The following is a 16,628-nucleotide window of genomic DNA, read 5'->3' on the forward strand; positions in this document are numbered from 1 at the left end:
GTAGGAAGCGGAAGCACCATTTATTAGAGGACCTGCTATGCACCAGGCACAGTACTAGCAGCTTTATTTCTTAATACATTTAATCCTTGAAGCAACCATCTTCTGAGATGTGTGCTTCAGCTCTCATTTCATGGATGGGGAGACCAAGACTCAGTGAGATGTAGTAACTAGTCCAAGCTGCACAGCAAGTGAGTGAATTTGGACCCACTCTGGTCTGCTTTAAAGGCTCTTTCCACCACAGTATGCCTCTTCTAGATCCATTTTTAAGACTCCCATTTTAGTGACTTGAAATTCCTTGGTGTGAAAATATAGTCTATCTTATTTTTTCTCCAGGCTTATCCCAAGCTAAGTCCTCAGCTCATTACTCTACATCGCCCCCTAAAGTATATAATTTTGTGTGCTTCTGAGTAGGTTAAACAAGATGCAAGGAGAGGGCATCCAACAGAAACCACACAACAGTAGGTGAGGAGCTTCTGAAACATGCTCCAGCCATTTCGGGAAAGAATCCTCCACCCTTCTTCTGACCCCTGCTCCTCTCTGGAGGGAAGGCCGAGCAGGAACGCATTTCCAGGGTGGCTCTGTTAGTGCAAATCAATGAACGATCCTTTAGAGGGGTTTCGCAGAGGAAATCATTCCCACTCCCATTTCCAATCTGCCTGGGGGTGTGGGAAGGCAAGGAATTCCAGACTCAAGTCAAAAGCGTGAAAACCAAACCAACAGTGCCTTTCACACGAGAACCCTATCTCCCATGGTAGGGCCGAAGCCACCTTCCCCAGAGCTGGAAACACGGCCTCAGGCTTATCAGTGTGGAGACCTAATCCCCGGGGTGGAAGTGTCCATTGGGCTTCCTGGCTGGGGCTGGACTGTCTGATAAAAACCATCTGAGCCTGAAAAACCAAATGTTTGTCTTTGCTCCATTTATCCTGGAGCCCTGGGATTTCTTCTGGAGTGGCTAGTGCCCGCCCCAGGCTCTTCCTTTGTTTATTTTCTTTGGTTGTTTTCCCATAGCTGGTGGATGCAGGAAGCAGTTAGCCCATGCCTGGTTGGCTGGAAAAACGTAGAACACAGCCAATTAGAGCCAGCCTGTGGAATGTTGGGCTTGGAGAAGTGCAAAAAGAAAGAAAAAGAAAAAAGTTTCCTCATTGGCCCATCTCTGGTGCTTGATGTTCCACCTTTGGGTTTTCATTCCTTTGAGTTAAATATTGACCCTTGCTCATTTAAAATGCAAATACCATTTTCAAGCAGGGAATACATTTAATCATTAAACTGAATGATTTTGCCTGCTTGCTGAAAAGTCAAGTCTCCCAGATAAGGACCAAGATAAACCTTCTATTTCAACCAGCCAGAACCAACTCCCCAAAAGGTCTTATGCCCACCACTGGACCTTTCACAGCCTTCTCTCAACCTCAAAAGCCCTTCTTCTTGCAGGCACTTAACCCAATCCTGCCCATTATTCAAAGCCCAGCTCAAGCGCTACCCCCTCCCTTGTGGCCTGCTATGAATTACACATTGTTCTTCCCACTTATCTGTCTTATCTGGATTAGGGATCTGAATGTATGCCAAGTTCTGCTCTGCTGCTAATAGCTAAGTGGCCTTGGACAAGTCACAACCCATGTGAGCCCTGGTTTCCATACCTATAAATGGGAACCGAGATTCCACTTTCAGGAGTGTGCCGGTGGTTAACAGATAATCCAGGAGAAACAAGCAAAGCGTTTATTGTGTCTCCCCATTAGAAAGCACAGTGCACAATGGTGGGGAACTTTGTTTATTCTGTTTTCTCCGTTCCTCCAGCCCTAGAACAGTGTCTGGCCCATGGCAGGTACTCAATAAATATTTTAAAACCAATGAATAAATAACAGCCGACATTTATTGACTGCTTACTAGGTTCAAGAACTCTTCTAAACTTTTTATATGTTTTATTTCATGTAATATAAAGAACGAATAGAATAAAAACTGTAAGATATTTTTAGATTGCACGTGCTGCAAGGACAAACAGTGTGCTTATATTCATACTGGGCACTCAGTATCAGCTGAAAGATTGATTGAACGAAAGAATGCTTCAATCAGAATTAATTGCCCGACTGCCTTCCATTATAATATGATGGACAAAGCAGCTGGCAGCATCAGATTCCCTAGACGATGGGTTTTGTCTGGGGGAGGGGAGTGAGGATAAGAGTTTCCTGTTTCACAAATCTGTCCGTGGCTGACCCTTTAGGCTTGACTTCCCATAGATCCCGGTCCATGCCTGGATATGTGCTTTGGTGCTGGTGTCAGGATGCGGCATAGCAAAGATCAGGTCTGCTGGGGGAAACTAGTTCTAATAAAAAGTCTGAGAATGGGATGGGATAGAGGGACTGGGTCCCAAACTCCAAAGGCTGGTCCAGGAAACTGGATCTTGCTCTCTCTCAGGAATCAAGAATGAAAATGCCAACTGCCAGGCCACACAAGTAACTCTTTTGTATTCCATAGAAAGAAACATGATGAATATGTATGGAATTTTCTCCCCACAGAATGTAAGGGGAAGGGGCGTGTCATTGGTCAGAGAAGGTCAGAATTCACTATGGGCTGATGGATTTTTGTGTCTGTTGGGAAATGCCCAAGGGATGTGTTTGGGTGGGGATGGTTGTTCCTTTAGTTGTGTAATTAGATTTCTGGATGGAGAGCATAGTTTCAGGAATCCAAAGCAAAAGAAAGCAAGACTGACTCAACGGAGAGTTTGTGATTGTGCCGAAAGAGGGCTTGGCAGCCCTACTGTAGAACAGACTGTCCCAGCTGCTTTCCAGCTTGGGTGGGGCATTGCTGCTCCACGGTCCCCACTGAGCTTTCTTTACAGAAGGATGGTGGGGCTTCTATGTCTCCCAGACCTGTCTGAACTAGTGGCTTCTCTCTTGGTTTGTTCCTGAGGATTCTGGAGAGACTGGAATGCAGAGCAAGGGTCTAGGACTTTTCCAAGAAACTTGGTTCTCTTCCCCACCCTCCTGTCCCATCACAAGGCTTCAGGTTCATGGTCACTGAGCACAGGTCTGTGGCCAGCAAGTATCACTTGGGACACCAGGTGATAAAAAGAAATGTGTTCTGATAAAGGGTTGAATAAATGAATGAAACCTGGGACAGAAGTGGGTCTCACATACCAGATCCCTGGTAATCTCATGGTTAGGAACAGAGATCCCTGAAACGGGCCGCTTCCAGGCAAACTCCAGAGGCTAGAACTTTCTATCAGAATAAGCAGGGCTCACCCTGTACCAGTCTTGAAAGAAAGACCTTCCTTTTCTAGACCCTGAGCTCCAACTTTCCCCAAATACGGACAGTGGGATAATTCACTGAGTTACTAACTAGTTTCATGTTCCCTATATATGCCTTTGCCCAATCCCCACCCTATTTCTAGCAGAGAACCAGACCCTTTATGAGAGGACTTTTCAGGGCAGAAAATAGTACGTTTTGAAGTCAATGGCTTTAAACCACTGAAGAGATTTCCCTAGATGTCCAGAGGAGGGGAGAGAAAATAGGGGAGATAGCTTCAGAATAGAAAGAAGAGGTTCAGCTGCCCCCCTCCCACACTAGAAAGAAGTTAGAGAGCTGGGAAGCCCACCCCCTCCTCCCTCCCAGACAGCACCCTAAGGGCAAAGCCTCAGAAGAAAATAGCGCCAGGATCATAGGTGGGTTGGGCCCAGAATGGGGCCTTCCAGACTCAGCCAGGAGTCGCACGGCCCAGGTGGGCCTGGAGCAGGTTGCCATCCACCTCACTGGACCGCGAAGGCCCCAATAGGGAAGATGTCTGCGGCGACCCTGATGAACTGATGTTCACGTTGAGAGCCCACGAGAGCCTTTCAGGTTCTGCTAGCCAGTAATGAATGAGATTAGCTTTCCATCATCCCTGTGGGATGGCGATTTGGAGTTGAATTTTCATGTGATTTAAATAAATTGTGATATTTCTGGCACACTTCTGTTGTGGCCTGAAATTCACACTTTTACATAAGGAAACAGCTCCTTGATTTTGATTTTTTTTTTTGCCTCTACCTCAGCTGTCATGATTCTAAGGACCCCACAGATTCACTGTCGGTTGAATCAGGGAACTGAGCAATTGGTTGGGTGGGGGTGGGGAGGTAGAGCTCTAGGCTCTAGAAAACCATCTGGAGTGAGCCCCGAGGGTCTGCTTCACCCAGTCCCCCTTCTGCCTGTGCTGTGGACTGAAATTCTCAGCACCCTGAACAGGACAGATGTGGGGTCCCTGCTGGTTTGGAATTGCTGTGCCTCTGGGAGCAGCCAGGCTGGGTGCTCCCATCTCCAGGATGACCCGTCAGGTGGGAACATGGTTGAACAGATGAGGGTCTCACTCCATCTCCACTACCACAGCCCCAGTTAAATCCACAGCTACCAGTTTTTCAATTCTTTTCTTGTAACCAACATGTCATTTCAACATCAGGGACCAACTGGAAGAGGAGTGACCTGGGGCTCTTTTTCCTGGTTCTCTGAATGTGGGATCTGACAACGTCAGGAGCAGCCATGTCAGAGAGAAATTAGAGGCCCTGCAGTCAGCCTTCTCTCTGGGAGGAACACAGAGGAACTGGTCGTGCTTCAAGGGCCCCCAGTTGTGTCAATTTCAGGCTCCAGAAAGCGGGGTCTGCCCTTGAGAGTCACACTTAGCAAAGGGGCCCTAGAGACGTCCTGTTCAGGCAGTGGCCTTTCAGGCTGCTGCCCCTGTCAATTTCATCCCTCTAAAATCGCTCCCCAGCTGCCAGGGCCTCCCCATGGGATGGGGCCTCAGGCAACTGCCCGGATTTGCCTGGATTCTTGAAAGAGCTTTGCTGAAATCTTGTACAGAATTTCTCCCGCATTACTTTTTCCTTTAAAAGCAACTTGTAAAGTAGAGAGGAAAGTAAAACTTAATTAAGCCACTTAATCCAGAACCGAAAAGAGGTTTCAAATTTCACCTGCAGGAAATTGTGCAGGGGTAGAGAGGAAAGGACTACACAGTATAATCTGCTTCCCTGAAACTATGCCTCCCCTCTTGGTTATCCCACAGCAGGTTAGCATCTGTGCCCTTCACCTTGAATATTTATGTTTATCTATGTGTCTATTTAGGTAAATTCACTTATTAACAGTTGTTGTATGTCACTGTGTGTCAGGTGCTAGGCTGGGCACTTTACATGGATAATCTCACTTAATTCTCCCCAAACCCTATGAGATGGGTACTATCATGATGCCCATTTTACAGATGGGAAAAACTGATGCTCAGAATATATTTTGTCATGAGCTGTGTTGGAGCAGAACTAGAATCTTGAGTTTAACTCTGAAGGTTCTCTATTTCTCTCTCTCTTCAGAGACATATATGTACATGAAAAATTTTCATATGCAGACATCTTACCAGGTGGTAACACTTGGTACCAGGTGGTACCTGATACTTGGGGGCAGGGACTGTATTGGTTATTTCTTTAAAAATCTCAGAATGCTATAGATAACATTCTATCGATTTTTGAAAAACAACCAAGGCCCAAAGGAGTTGAGTGATTTGCATGGGGTCACACAGTAAGTAATGAAAAAGTACTAGGTCTAGAATATCTGCCCTGAGAATCCAACTTTCAAAGGGCTATGGGTTTGGGAGCTAGCATTAGCTCTGGCTATCAGATGAATGAATTAATGAAAGAACAAAAATGAATGTACGTCTGAAGGGTGAGTAACTCATGAATTAGCTAGTTTAAGACCATCTCTGTCAGATCTGGTACAAAAGATGTCCAATGAGCTTCTGAATGGTATAAGTTTAACTTCCTAGTTCCCTCTATCCCAAGTCAATTGCCAGAAGGATCCTACTGACCTTTTGCTATTAACTTCTCCCCTCTTGACCCTTTTCTCTTGTTAAGGGAATTCTAGGGTGGTATTTACCACCTCTTCAAAAGAATCAAAGGAAAACAAAACACACAATAATTTCAAAAAGGCAAAGTCTTTTAAAAAAAATTCTTCCCTCCCCCATCTTTCCCCACCAGCACACACCCTCCAAGCACTACATGGAGAAGGTATTCTATGACTCAGATTGCTTTTTTTCCCAGGGGCTTTCCAGGAGCAAGCCTGAGGAGGAGTGAGTATAAAAATACAGGACGAGATAAAGCTGGGGGTAGGTGAGAATTTTCTTTTTTTTAATTTAATTTTTTTTTTTTTTGCGATACGCGGGCCTCTCACTGTTGTGGCCTCTCCCGTTGCGGAGCACAGGCTCCGGACGCGCAGGGCCAGCAGCCATGGCTCACGGGCCCAGACGCTCCGTGGCATGTGGGATCTTCCCGGATCAGGGCACGAACCCGCGTCCCCTGCATCAGCAGGCGGACTCTCAACCACTGCGCCACCAGGGAAGCCCTAATTTAATTTTTTAAACTAATTTTTACTGGAGTAGAGCTGCTTTGAGAATTTTATTCCATCATGATGTGAATGGGTTGTCCATTGCCCTCCTGTGTGAGGAGGGAAGTCTACAGGTCAAAGCCGAGCGGTCCCTCCCCATCCATCCCCACGCCAGCTGTGCACAGGCCATAACCTTGCTACTCACATCTGCCTCATTCCAGAGCCCTGGGATGCAGAAGGACTCCAGAAGGTCACTGCCACACAGCAGCAAGATCCGCAGCTCTGAGGAGGGGGAACAAAGTTAGAAAAGGGAGTGAGTGGAGGCCCGGGAAACATTCAAGTCTCAGCCTTCTTCCCCTGCTGAACACAGAAGTGTCCCATCCTTGGGGCTCCAGAGCCCAGTTCTTCCAGGCACCTCTGCTCACCCCTCCCCCAGGCTCATTTACAGACCACCCTCATTCCCTGCAGGACGAATGCAGCAGAGAGGGAGACTAATTGTCGTAGTTTGCTGGTACTGAGGGGTTTCCAGGATGGGTTTCCATGCTAAGCCAGGACGGCTGGTCACCCAAACAGAGACTGAGCCAGCTACATGCCTAGTGTGAGGTCTAAGGTCTCTCCTTTGCTCCGTATCAAACCGAAGTGCCCGTGGAGTTTGGTTCCTCCGCTGCTGTGCATTATCTGGGGTTTGTCTCGTCACAAGCACCCGATGTGATGGGGGGCAGGGGACACCGAGTGCACCCTCAATTCATCAGCTAGCTCAGCTCATCGGACGTCCTCTCTTTACATGGCCAGTGTCCTCAGCAAAGGGCTTGAGAAGTGAGGCTGCCCCCCACTTTCCTGACTCCCAGGCTTACTTCTTGCTTGTCATTTGTTTTTCTTCCCTCATTAAGCTCACTCTGAATTACCCCAGTGAGGCCACTGTCATTTAAAACAGGCAGCAAACTGACCGGGGCATGAACACTGAGCAACAGGGGGAAAAAGAATCCTGGGATTCTCAGAACCACGTGGGGAGAGACTTCCACCTGGGCTGGGATTCAGGTGGTGCGTCTGGTTCCCTGGCATCCCAGGCCTTTCCATCAAAAGGCTGTGGCTGTGGGTATCTTGCCTGAAACAGTGAGACAGCCCCGCTCTGAGCCTTCCAGAGAACGCTGCCACCCTGGACCCTGAGGCCGAGAGATGGGCGGCAGCTCTGTCCACCTCAGACCCTGTAGCTAGCTCAGGGACCTGACGAGAACTTTCAGGTGCTGAGCTCGCCCTGGCTGCAGGCTGAGTGGAAGGCTGCTGGGCTGGCGACAGACAGTGAGAGCACCTCACGGTCCCAGGTCAGTGCAGCTCATACTCAGGGAGCCCCATGGAGCCCTGGGGTCTTAACTCTTAAATATTCCTGCAGCCTCCCCTCTCCCCTCTCCTCCACGTCACACTGTAGTCTCATGGTCTGTTTATGTGCAGGGACCTTAGTTGATCTTTATATCTCCAGGGCCTGGCAGAGCGACCTGTGCACAGTAGGTGCTCAGGATGTGTTGACTGAGTGAACAACAGACAGGCTGACCGCAGAGGCCATGTGGGCAGGCTGTCTAAGAGCCTTCTGGGCGCTCTGGGATGGCAGTCCGGGATGGCGATCGTGGCCTTGTCTCTTGCAGCATGGAGGCCCTGGTCAATGGTGCCTCCCTCTGTGTTAGGCCACCAGCCTTCGGATGGCTGAGAGGAGCCAGACTGGGCTCGTTCTGGGATCCCGTTGTTCCCTGTCTCCAGCTTGGAGCCACCCAGAATTCCAGGTCAGCTCTCTGTTGAAAGGCTGAAGCTCTGTAACCGTGGGCCTAAGAGTCCAGTTAGCTGGCGGTCTCCGCACGACGTGCTGGTCCTCAGCTTCTTCTACATCAGTGATTCTCAACTGGGGGCGATTTTGTCTCCAGAATTTGGCGATGTCTGGAGACTTTTCTGGTTGTCAAGACCGGAGAGAGGGGTGTGCCACTGTGCTTAGAGGGCAGGAATGCCACTCAACTGTCTCCACAGCACACAGCAGCCCGCATGACACAGGATCATCTGGTCCCCAGTGTCAACAGTGCCACGGTTGAGAAACCCTGCTCTACAGCCATGGAAATGAATCTCTTTTCTATTCCCAAGCCAGAGACTCACTTTCTCACTTGAAAATAATGTAGGATTATTTTTAAAGCCAGAGCAGATCAAGTTAAAGCGCGGGGTTTCCACCTTTGCTTGCAGCACTGGAACAGATGGATGTGTCACAGGCCAGAGGCCCTGGCAGGGCTTGGGATCCCACGTGTGGCCGCTGGAGGGCAGCAGTGGTTTCTCAGGTTTATCATCTGAGACTAAGGTGCGTGTTTTCAGCCCCTAAGCCTTGGGTCTGGGGCAGGCCCCGGGAGCAGTCAGCTTGTTAAGAAAGTGGAAATGGAGCCATAGGTGCTAACTGAGCTAGGAGAAATGGCTTCTCCCTTCTCGTGAAGCGTGCAAGGGGATTTCAAAAAGGGGACATGTGAGCCAGAGGGCCTCACAGCACAGTGGTCTAGAGGCCAGGCAAGCTCCCTTCCTGGGACCTCCTCTGGGTCCAACTTTCTTCCCCAGTTCAGGATCCAGCGGGCCAGAATCAGCACTCTCCTGCCACACTCTCCTCCCGGGAATCCGGGTTATGCAAAGCCCCAGGCCCTGCAGCCCCTTCCACTCCCCACTGCGCACTGAGGCAGCTGCCACCTGTACCACACAAGGCCACAAATCCATCCAGACTGCTGTGGCCACTCAGCTTTCCTTTCTCTGAAAGAGGAGTAAGATGGGGCTAAGACTAGCCCTGCGCCTCGCAAGGCTGCAGTGAGATGGTAAAGGTGGAGTGCTAGGAGCTAGGAGCGTGGCCGGGTAAACAAACACCCATTGCATCGCCTCTCGGTAGGAGGGGGAACTCCCCAGGGCGGGACAGCCTGATACACGGGCCCTGGGTGCTGGCAAGGTACAGAGATCCCAGCTGAAGCTGGGCCACAATGCATTCTTCCTGGAACAAGGTGTCGCAGGAAAATATACATTGGAATAGAGCTGAAAGTCTGAAGACTGCTCTGAGCTCGGCTGGGCTGGTCGAGAAGACTTCCTCCCCGGGAAGGTAGTTCCTGGCCAGGTGTGGAACCGCAGGGAAGGGGGAGTGCAGGGCTTTTGGGTGTTTGGGGCTGTGGAACCTGGGGTTGCATGCTTCTTCCTGCTGGCTTTGGGAAGCATCCAGAAAGGCAGGCGCCCTTCCCTGTGGTCCTCAGACAGCCATGTGCTGGTAAATAAAGCCTATTAAAACTTGATAAAAGAACTGGGAAGTGAGGAGTTTTGAGTACTTAATGCTTGTTTTGAATACAATGTATTTAACTGTTGCTTAATGTAATTTAATTTTTAGTATAGACTGCGTTTAACCACTGGTTGGTAAGATCCCTGAAAATTTTACAAATGGCCCTAGCGAATAAATACGAACCAACTCAGGTGCACCACTGCCTGGGATCAGGGGACAGGCCCTAGAGAAGTTCCTTGAAATGACATCACATCTGCTGGGCCTCCTGGGAGAACCCAGTGCCCAGATGCAGCCCCAAACCTCCACCTCTAGGAGGGGGTGCCTGGAGCATCTCTGCAGCTCGAGTGGAAGATTAAGCGTGTCAGCTGGACACCAGGCTGCCCCTCATCCTAGAATTTCAAGCATTCCAACTGTCACTGACCCTCCTTGTCACCTGGTAGCTGCATCAGCTCCAGCTCCACTCTTGCTGTCTGCCCTTTACCCGGCTTCAGATACTTGTGTCTCTAACTTATTCTGGAACCTTGGAAAGATCTGTTTCCTGGTTTGTTTCCTAGGGTTGCCCAGGACTCAGCTCACTTCTATGGGGGGTTAGCTCCTTCCCATCCTTACAGCTCCGTGTAACCACCCTCCACCTGCTCTGGCCCGGGGCCTTCACTGCCCTCACACACAGTCGGGGCCTTAGTCTCTACTCAAGGCTGCGGGGGAGGTCACAGGTGTGGCTTTCTGCCCCGTCTCTCCTCATCCTCCAAACGCCGGAATCCTCTGCTGAGGAAGGTAGGGGAGCTCTTCTGCCGCAGGCACGGTGCTCTGGGCAAGAGAAGAGTCTCTCTGGCTGGCAATGAACTCAACTTCCATGACTTCTGAATGAGGGAGAAGAGGCTCTGAAGGGAAAATTGCCAACTGGTCCCATCCTACCTCCTGGGAACCTGCCTGAATCTAGTATGGAGATGTTAAAGGAGAGATAACTAAGAATATGATCTTAGCTTGGGAACAACCAATTATCCCTCCAAGAGCAGACCCTGCTGCAAACACCACCCAGGGTTTGCAAGGCTCTCCCCTCCCCCACTTTGCCCATGGTGGAGGCCGGTGGCTCCAAATGTTCCCACTTGCCCAGCCCCACTCACCAATCTCCTCGTACCGCATCACTGTGCCCAGATTGGCATTCTCATCTAGGGAGGAAAGAGGAAATGCAGAAGCATCAGGGAACCAACTTCCGGGTACCTGATGCGCGTTCTGTACAAGAGACTCCGCAGAGGGAGAACCCGGGATGGGGTGATTGGGTGGGAGTAGGGACATCTGAGTAGCATAAATGGAGAGCACCGTCCAGCTTAAAATGGAGAGGGAGCATCTCTTCAGGTTCCAGAGGCAGGATTCACTGTTCTGGGACTTTCAGTATTGGACAGCCTGGCTGGGTTGCCAATGACGGACACACACGTGCTCTTGCTGAGCGCCTTTTGTTTCCTTCTGTATTTAGGGGAGGCTGGCCACAAGAGCAACTTCCTTGAACCTAGGGTGACAGCCTGTAGTGTCACACGGAGGCGGCCCTCTCCCGTTCAGTGTTCTGGTTCAAAGAACAAGCAAACTTGAGTACGCTGAGATTTTTCACGTGGCAGAATGGAGAGCCCGGGAAAGAAGTGAAGGACAGAGGCTTTACCATGTGCTCTGAGTGTGCACGCCCACACGGGGCACACGGCGTGCAGAGCACCGTGGAGACGCCATCCTGGCCCCCTGCCTCCTCAACCATCCCTCTTAGTTCCTATTCCAGGTTGGAAATTGGAAATCTGAGAAATGGCAGAAGTCAGCCCCAAAGAGTCAAAGGAATGGGGGCTAGACCTTCAGCTCCTCTGCAGAGCCGAATTTGGGGTTTGTAGGAGAAAGAGCCCCAGAGACAGCTATTCTTATCTATGCTGAGTCCTTAGGGGAGCAGCAAAAAAATGGAGAAAATTAAGGAAAGGGCTTGTGTGTTCTTAGCCTCTCAGCAGGAGTGCTGACACTGCTAGAGCTGGGAGGACCTGAGGGAGGATGCTGGGCCTCTGAGAACTCTCAGGCGGATGGACACCTTCTCTAGAGGGAAGGGCCAGAACAGCCCAAGGAGGGGAGAGGAGTGGAAAAGGTCTCCAGGATCCCTGAGCCAGGATGATCACGCCTCTGGGCTCCCATCACACCTTGGCCCGCAGGCCTGGTAACATCCTCTCTTCTCTCCCAATTCTTGCTCTATAGATGCTCATCCTACAGCAGGTGCTGGGGCTTGTCCGGTGAATGAACAAAGGGAGGAGGGAAAGAAAAGAGGCGGGATTGGTAAAGAAGGTCCTTGCTCCCTTACCCACAAAGGTGAAGCGCTCCACCGGTGGGCGGACACAGCAGATCCGGCTTAGGCTTTCTCCCACCTTTCCCAGGATCTTGGCTATGGGAGAGAGAGCAAGACAGACAGGGACAGACGGAGAGAACCACTCACAACTCACACTCACGTCAGTCCCACATTTGGGCCACTGTAAACAGTGGGGCTGCACTGGAGGGGCAGGGGTTGGGTCATGGAGGCAGTAGGAGGGTGGAAAGAAAGAACAGAAATATGACAGCCCAAATTCCCTCTTCTCATTCCCAGTCCAAGGCACAAGCGTTCTGAGCCCTAGATGGGAATCTATTTTCTGGTCGTGTTTATTACACTGTTGAAAAATTGGAAAATATGGAAGAGGAATATATATAAAAAGGAAAATAGAAAGCACCCGTAATTCCACTGCTAGACATAACCACCACTAAAGTATGCATATATTTTTTATTTTCTTCCATTTTTATTATGTGTATTAATGCAGATATGTCTACGTAACATAAATTGGATCACAGTCTACATTTAGAGGGCCTGTGCCCTGTTTGCATTTTTCGTTTTTTAATATCATGTGCATTTCCTCAGCCACCCGCAACACTAAACAGTAACACCCAAATCCACAGAGATTCAGCCTGTGGCGAAGAACTCATTTGGAGTAATTTCTGCTGGGCAAAGGCCTTCCTTCCCTTTCAGATGGTGTTTAGAATAATCAGACATCCTACTTTGGCTGAGAAGGATCCGGTTTTCAGTGATCTTTCTGAGCTCTAATCCAGAGAAGTTTTCTGAGCCCCCAGACGTAGCTATATGCAAACTATGAAATTCTGGCTCATCCTTGTGAATTACCCTATTTATGATAGACTGATAACCAAATAGATTATGGTCTCTAGGCTTGAAAAGTAATACCAGGATCTGTCTCTTGCAATTGGCCTGGAAGAAAATATTAGGAAGAACATGGACCTTGGAATCAGACAGTCCTGAATATGAATTCTGGCTCTTCCACTTTTGAGCTGTGTGACCTTAGGCAAATCACTCACCTTCTCTGAAGCTCAGTTTTCTCTTTGTAAATGGGAATATAATATCTATATCACAGAATTACCGCATGAAATGAGAACCCGTGTAAAGCACTGAGCACCGTGCAAGCATATAGTACTAGGTGCTGGGTAAATGTTGGGGGACCCCTGCTCTTTGTCAGTGAAGGGACGGCTAAGAGTGTGGGACTCTGGCTGCAGACTGTCTGGGTTTGACTCCTGGCCCTGCTACTTCCTTACTGTGTGACCTTGGCAAGATCCTCAACCTCCTTAGAAAAGGCAGAGAAAAATGCTGCCTTTTGTCTTTAATTCCCACTTAAGGCAATCATATTTATATTAAAATGCACACCATCACCCCTGTCTCTCTCTGTCTCTGCTCCTGTCTCTATTATTGTGACTATTTCTCTCTGATGTCCTACATTAAGAGTTCTCAAAGTATGGTCCCTGGACCAGAGCATCAGCATTGACTTTTTAAAAATGCAAATTCTCTTCCTTCTTCCAGACCCACTGAATCAAATTCTGGGGCAGCGCGTAGCGATCTGGATTTTAACGAGCCCTCCGGGCGATTCTGAAGTTTGAGAGCCACTGCTCTACACCAATGTTCCCCTACCTGCAGTGGGCTTGGTGGGCACATTGCTGTTCTGGTAAATGGGCTGGGAGGTCTCATTTTGGGGCTGTCCAATCACAGGCGTCATGGAGGGTGTGTTGACATTGGAGAGGATGCAGCCAGTCACCCGCTGGGGGAAGGAAGAAGGGCAGAGTCAGTGTCGTTAGCCCAGGAGACTTATGAAAGCCTTTCCCAGTTATCTCCAAACGCTCATCTGCTTGTGCATCGTGGTGAGGTGTCCTGGAACTGAGAAAGAGGACTGGAGGTGGGTTCTAGATCCAGCCACACCCTGTAGCCACACTAGGCTAGCAGGAGGTGAGAAACGCGTGGGATGTGTTGTTTCACAGACCTGGGGTCAAGTTTGAGCTCTGCCCCCTTCTGGCTGTGAGACCTTGGATAGTTACCTGCTCTGGAACCTCAGCTCAAGAGCCTAACATAGAGAGGCAAAAGAGCCACCCTTCTGGGCTGCAGCAGGACTACACGAGCGAGCAGACACAGAGCGCCTTTAGAGCATCTGGCTCCTGGCAGGAACTTTGTACATGCTGTGACCTTCTGTGGAACATGCATGCCTGCCCTCCCTGCCTGCTTCGTGGGGCTCAAATGAGGTCATGTCTGCAAAAGGGCTGTGCAAGCTTGGGAAAGGTCGTGCAAACACCAGGCGCTATCACCACCTGCCGCCTCTCCAGGCCAGAGACGCCAATGACAGGGCCAAGCTGGGGAGCAGTGCCAGGCGGAGCAGGGTGTGTTTGTGCTGCAGGAAGAGGGCGGCGTTCTGGGAACTCTTGCGCCTGCTCAGAGGGTGAATACACATTCCAGAGCCAATCGGAAATTCTATGTGTATTATCCATTGTCCTGTGTTATCTGGCCTGCTGCTCCTCTCTAGTGCTACAGAAAACACAGAGCTGATAACGCAGCATTCTTCACAGCTGACCCAGAAGCAACCCCCCTTGCCCGCGGGGAGTGGAACTATTGGGCAACAGAGGAACAAAGCGTGAATTTTCAATCTGTTTAGCTTCGTAGGGCTGTTGCTTATTCAAGGTCCCTTCCCTGAAAGCCAGCTTCCCCTCAATCCCTGGCCCACCACCCTTTCTGGATTATTGAGTCCAGCTGCCAGAGGACACCAAGTCCCAGGACTGGGGTGACCCTCCAAAGGCATCTTCCACACATCACCGTGCAGGCAGAGCAGAACGTGAGTCCTTCCGAGCCCTGGAAGGGCAGGCGTCTGTCTTGTGGGGTGACCTGTCACTTCTGCGATGTTCCTGACAGGAGATGGTCACGACAGCAAGCAGCCACAGCTGGGAGCCGGCTGAGGTTGGGGACCACAGCATCTTCTCAGCCTGCTTTGTGGGATTCTCTGTGCGGCTGCGGCTGGTGGAGTGGAAGGGACAGTCTGCCTCCTTTTTATTATGATTTCACATCCAGAAAAGAACACGCCACATTCTCATTAAATAATCGGTCTGGTAGCTGAGGATTTTCTTCTTCTTGCCGCATGCATCATTTGTCCCATTCGACTTGCTCTATGCTGGAGAAGAAAAGTGCTGGCCACCTGCCCCGCTCTGCCCTCCGCAGGCTCCCACATTCTCAAAGCCTTGCATCACCTATGAAGCCCCGTGTCTCTCTCTCTCCAACAGGTCCACTCTCCATGCCAGGAACACCAGCCTGATGCTGGGACCGGGGAGACTGGGAGTTAACAAGCAGCTCCAAGCTCCCACTCCAAGGCGGGGGGCCATCGGGACTGGCATTCTTTGCCGGCCTGTGAGCATCACTGCAACAGCTGTGGGTCGTTGGCCAAGCATCTCAGGCCCAGACTCATGCTTCCGGGCCTGAGTAACAGAGGGAGGGCTCGGGAAGCCCAGACATTTAGACAGCAAAACAGCAGCCAGGCTTTCTGGCCGGTAGAGCCAGGGCTCAGGCATGCCTGCAGGGCCCCTGATTCCTCCCTTCCATCATGCAGCCTGAGGCTCCTGGGTGAAGAGAAGGTGCACAGGCCCCCAGTGTGAAGCCACTGAGATTTAAAGGATGTCTGCGAATCTTAGCGTCTCCTGACGGATACATCCTTATACAGTAAGATGGGATGTCTTTTATTACTGCTGTTGTTGAGACAAGCCCAGAGGAGCAAGCGAGGGCCACCCTACATCAGAGTCCTTCCAAACGGACCAGGGAAGACTCGGAATGTGTGTGAAGGGTTCTGAAAGCGGAAAGCAAGGAGATGGGTTTTCTTCAATTCCATGGGGGAAAAGCTTATTAGATGAAGCAACAGCCAGCTAGTCCTCTCCACTTCTCTTGCTCTTGACTCCCCGGATGGTCTGTTCAAACAAAGCACTGTGCACAGCAGGTGGAGAGCGGGGGCATTGGGGCTGCTGGCAGCTCCCCAAGGAGAAGATTCTGAAAGGCCCCTCTGACTGCAAATACAGATGCGATGGAGGCGGCCCCTGTGTCAGGACGATACCCTTCTGATCCTTGTTTGGGGCTGGGGAGGGCTGTGCATCAGGGTCAGCGGAGGCAAGGAGGATGGATTGCGGCTCGTCTCGGTGGGTCAGGCTTCTTGCTATTGACGGCACCGCTTTTCACCCCCGCACGGTGGGAGTCGATGGGTGGCTATCGATCTGTGAAGGGCGCTTTCTGCACACGCTGACTGGTGCTGCTGGCTGGCGAGGAACCTGTGCTTACCTAGCAACCAGCTCCTCGTCACTGCACACGGCCACAAGCCCTAGGCAGCCATCTGTGTGGGCTAGGCAGTCACTGTGTGTCCTCAGATACCCTGGTTCACCTCTCTGTGCTCCCTTTTACCCACAAATAAAACAGAGATGAGGGCTTCCCTGGTGGCGCAGTGGTTGGGAGTCCGCCTGCCGATGCGGGGGACGCGGGTTCGTGCCCCGATCCGGGAAGATCCCACGTGCCGCGGAGCGGCTGGGCCCGTGAGCCATGGCCGCTGAGCTTGCGCGTCCGGAGCCTGTGCTCCGCAACGAGAGAGGCCACAACAGTGAGAGGCCCGTGTACCGCAAAAAAAAACAAAAAAAAAAACCCACCAGAGATGAGAACACTGTCTGCCCGTGGACTCCTGTGAGG

The 16,628-nt window shown here is 50.7% G+C and overlaps 1 protein-coding gene across 1 annotated transcript in view; it reads right to left on the minus strand.

The window, feature by feature from the left end:
- NMNAT2 (nicotinamide nucleotide adenylyltransferase 2) overlaps positions 1-16,628 on the minus strand; it is a 189,799-nt gene that overhangs the window by 17,405 nt on the left and 155,766 nt on the right. The window contains exons 6-9 of the mRNA XM_060035178.1: positions 13,563-13,689; positions 11,925-12,005; positions 10,726-10,770; positions 6,533-6,609 (exon numbers count right to left, since the gene is read on the minus strand). Of these exons, the coding sequence (XP_059891161.1) occupies positions 6,533-6,609; positions 10,726-10,770; positions 11,925-12,005; positions 13,563-13,689 (330 nt within the window). The remainder of the gene's footprint in view (positions 1-6,532; positions 6,610-10,725; positions 10,771-11,924; positions 12,006-13,562; positions 13,690-16,628) is intronic.

Source organism: Delphinus delphis, chromosome 1 (genome assembly GCF_949987515.2).
Source record: "Delphinus delphis chromosome 1, mDelDel1.2, whole genome shotgun sequence".
NCBI lineage: Eukaryota > Metazoa > Chordata > Mammalia > Artiodactyla > Delphinidae > Delphinus > Delphinus delphis.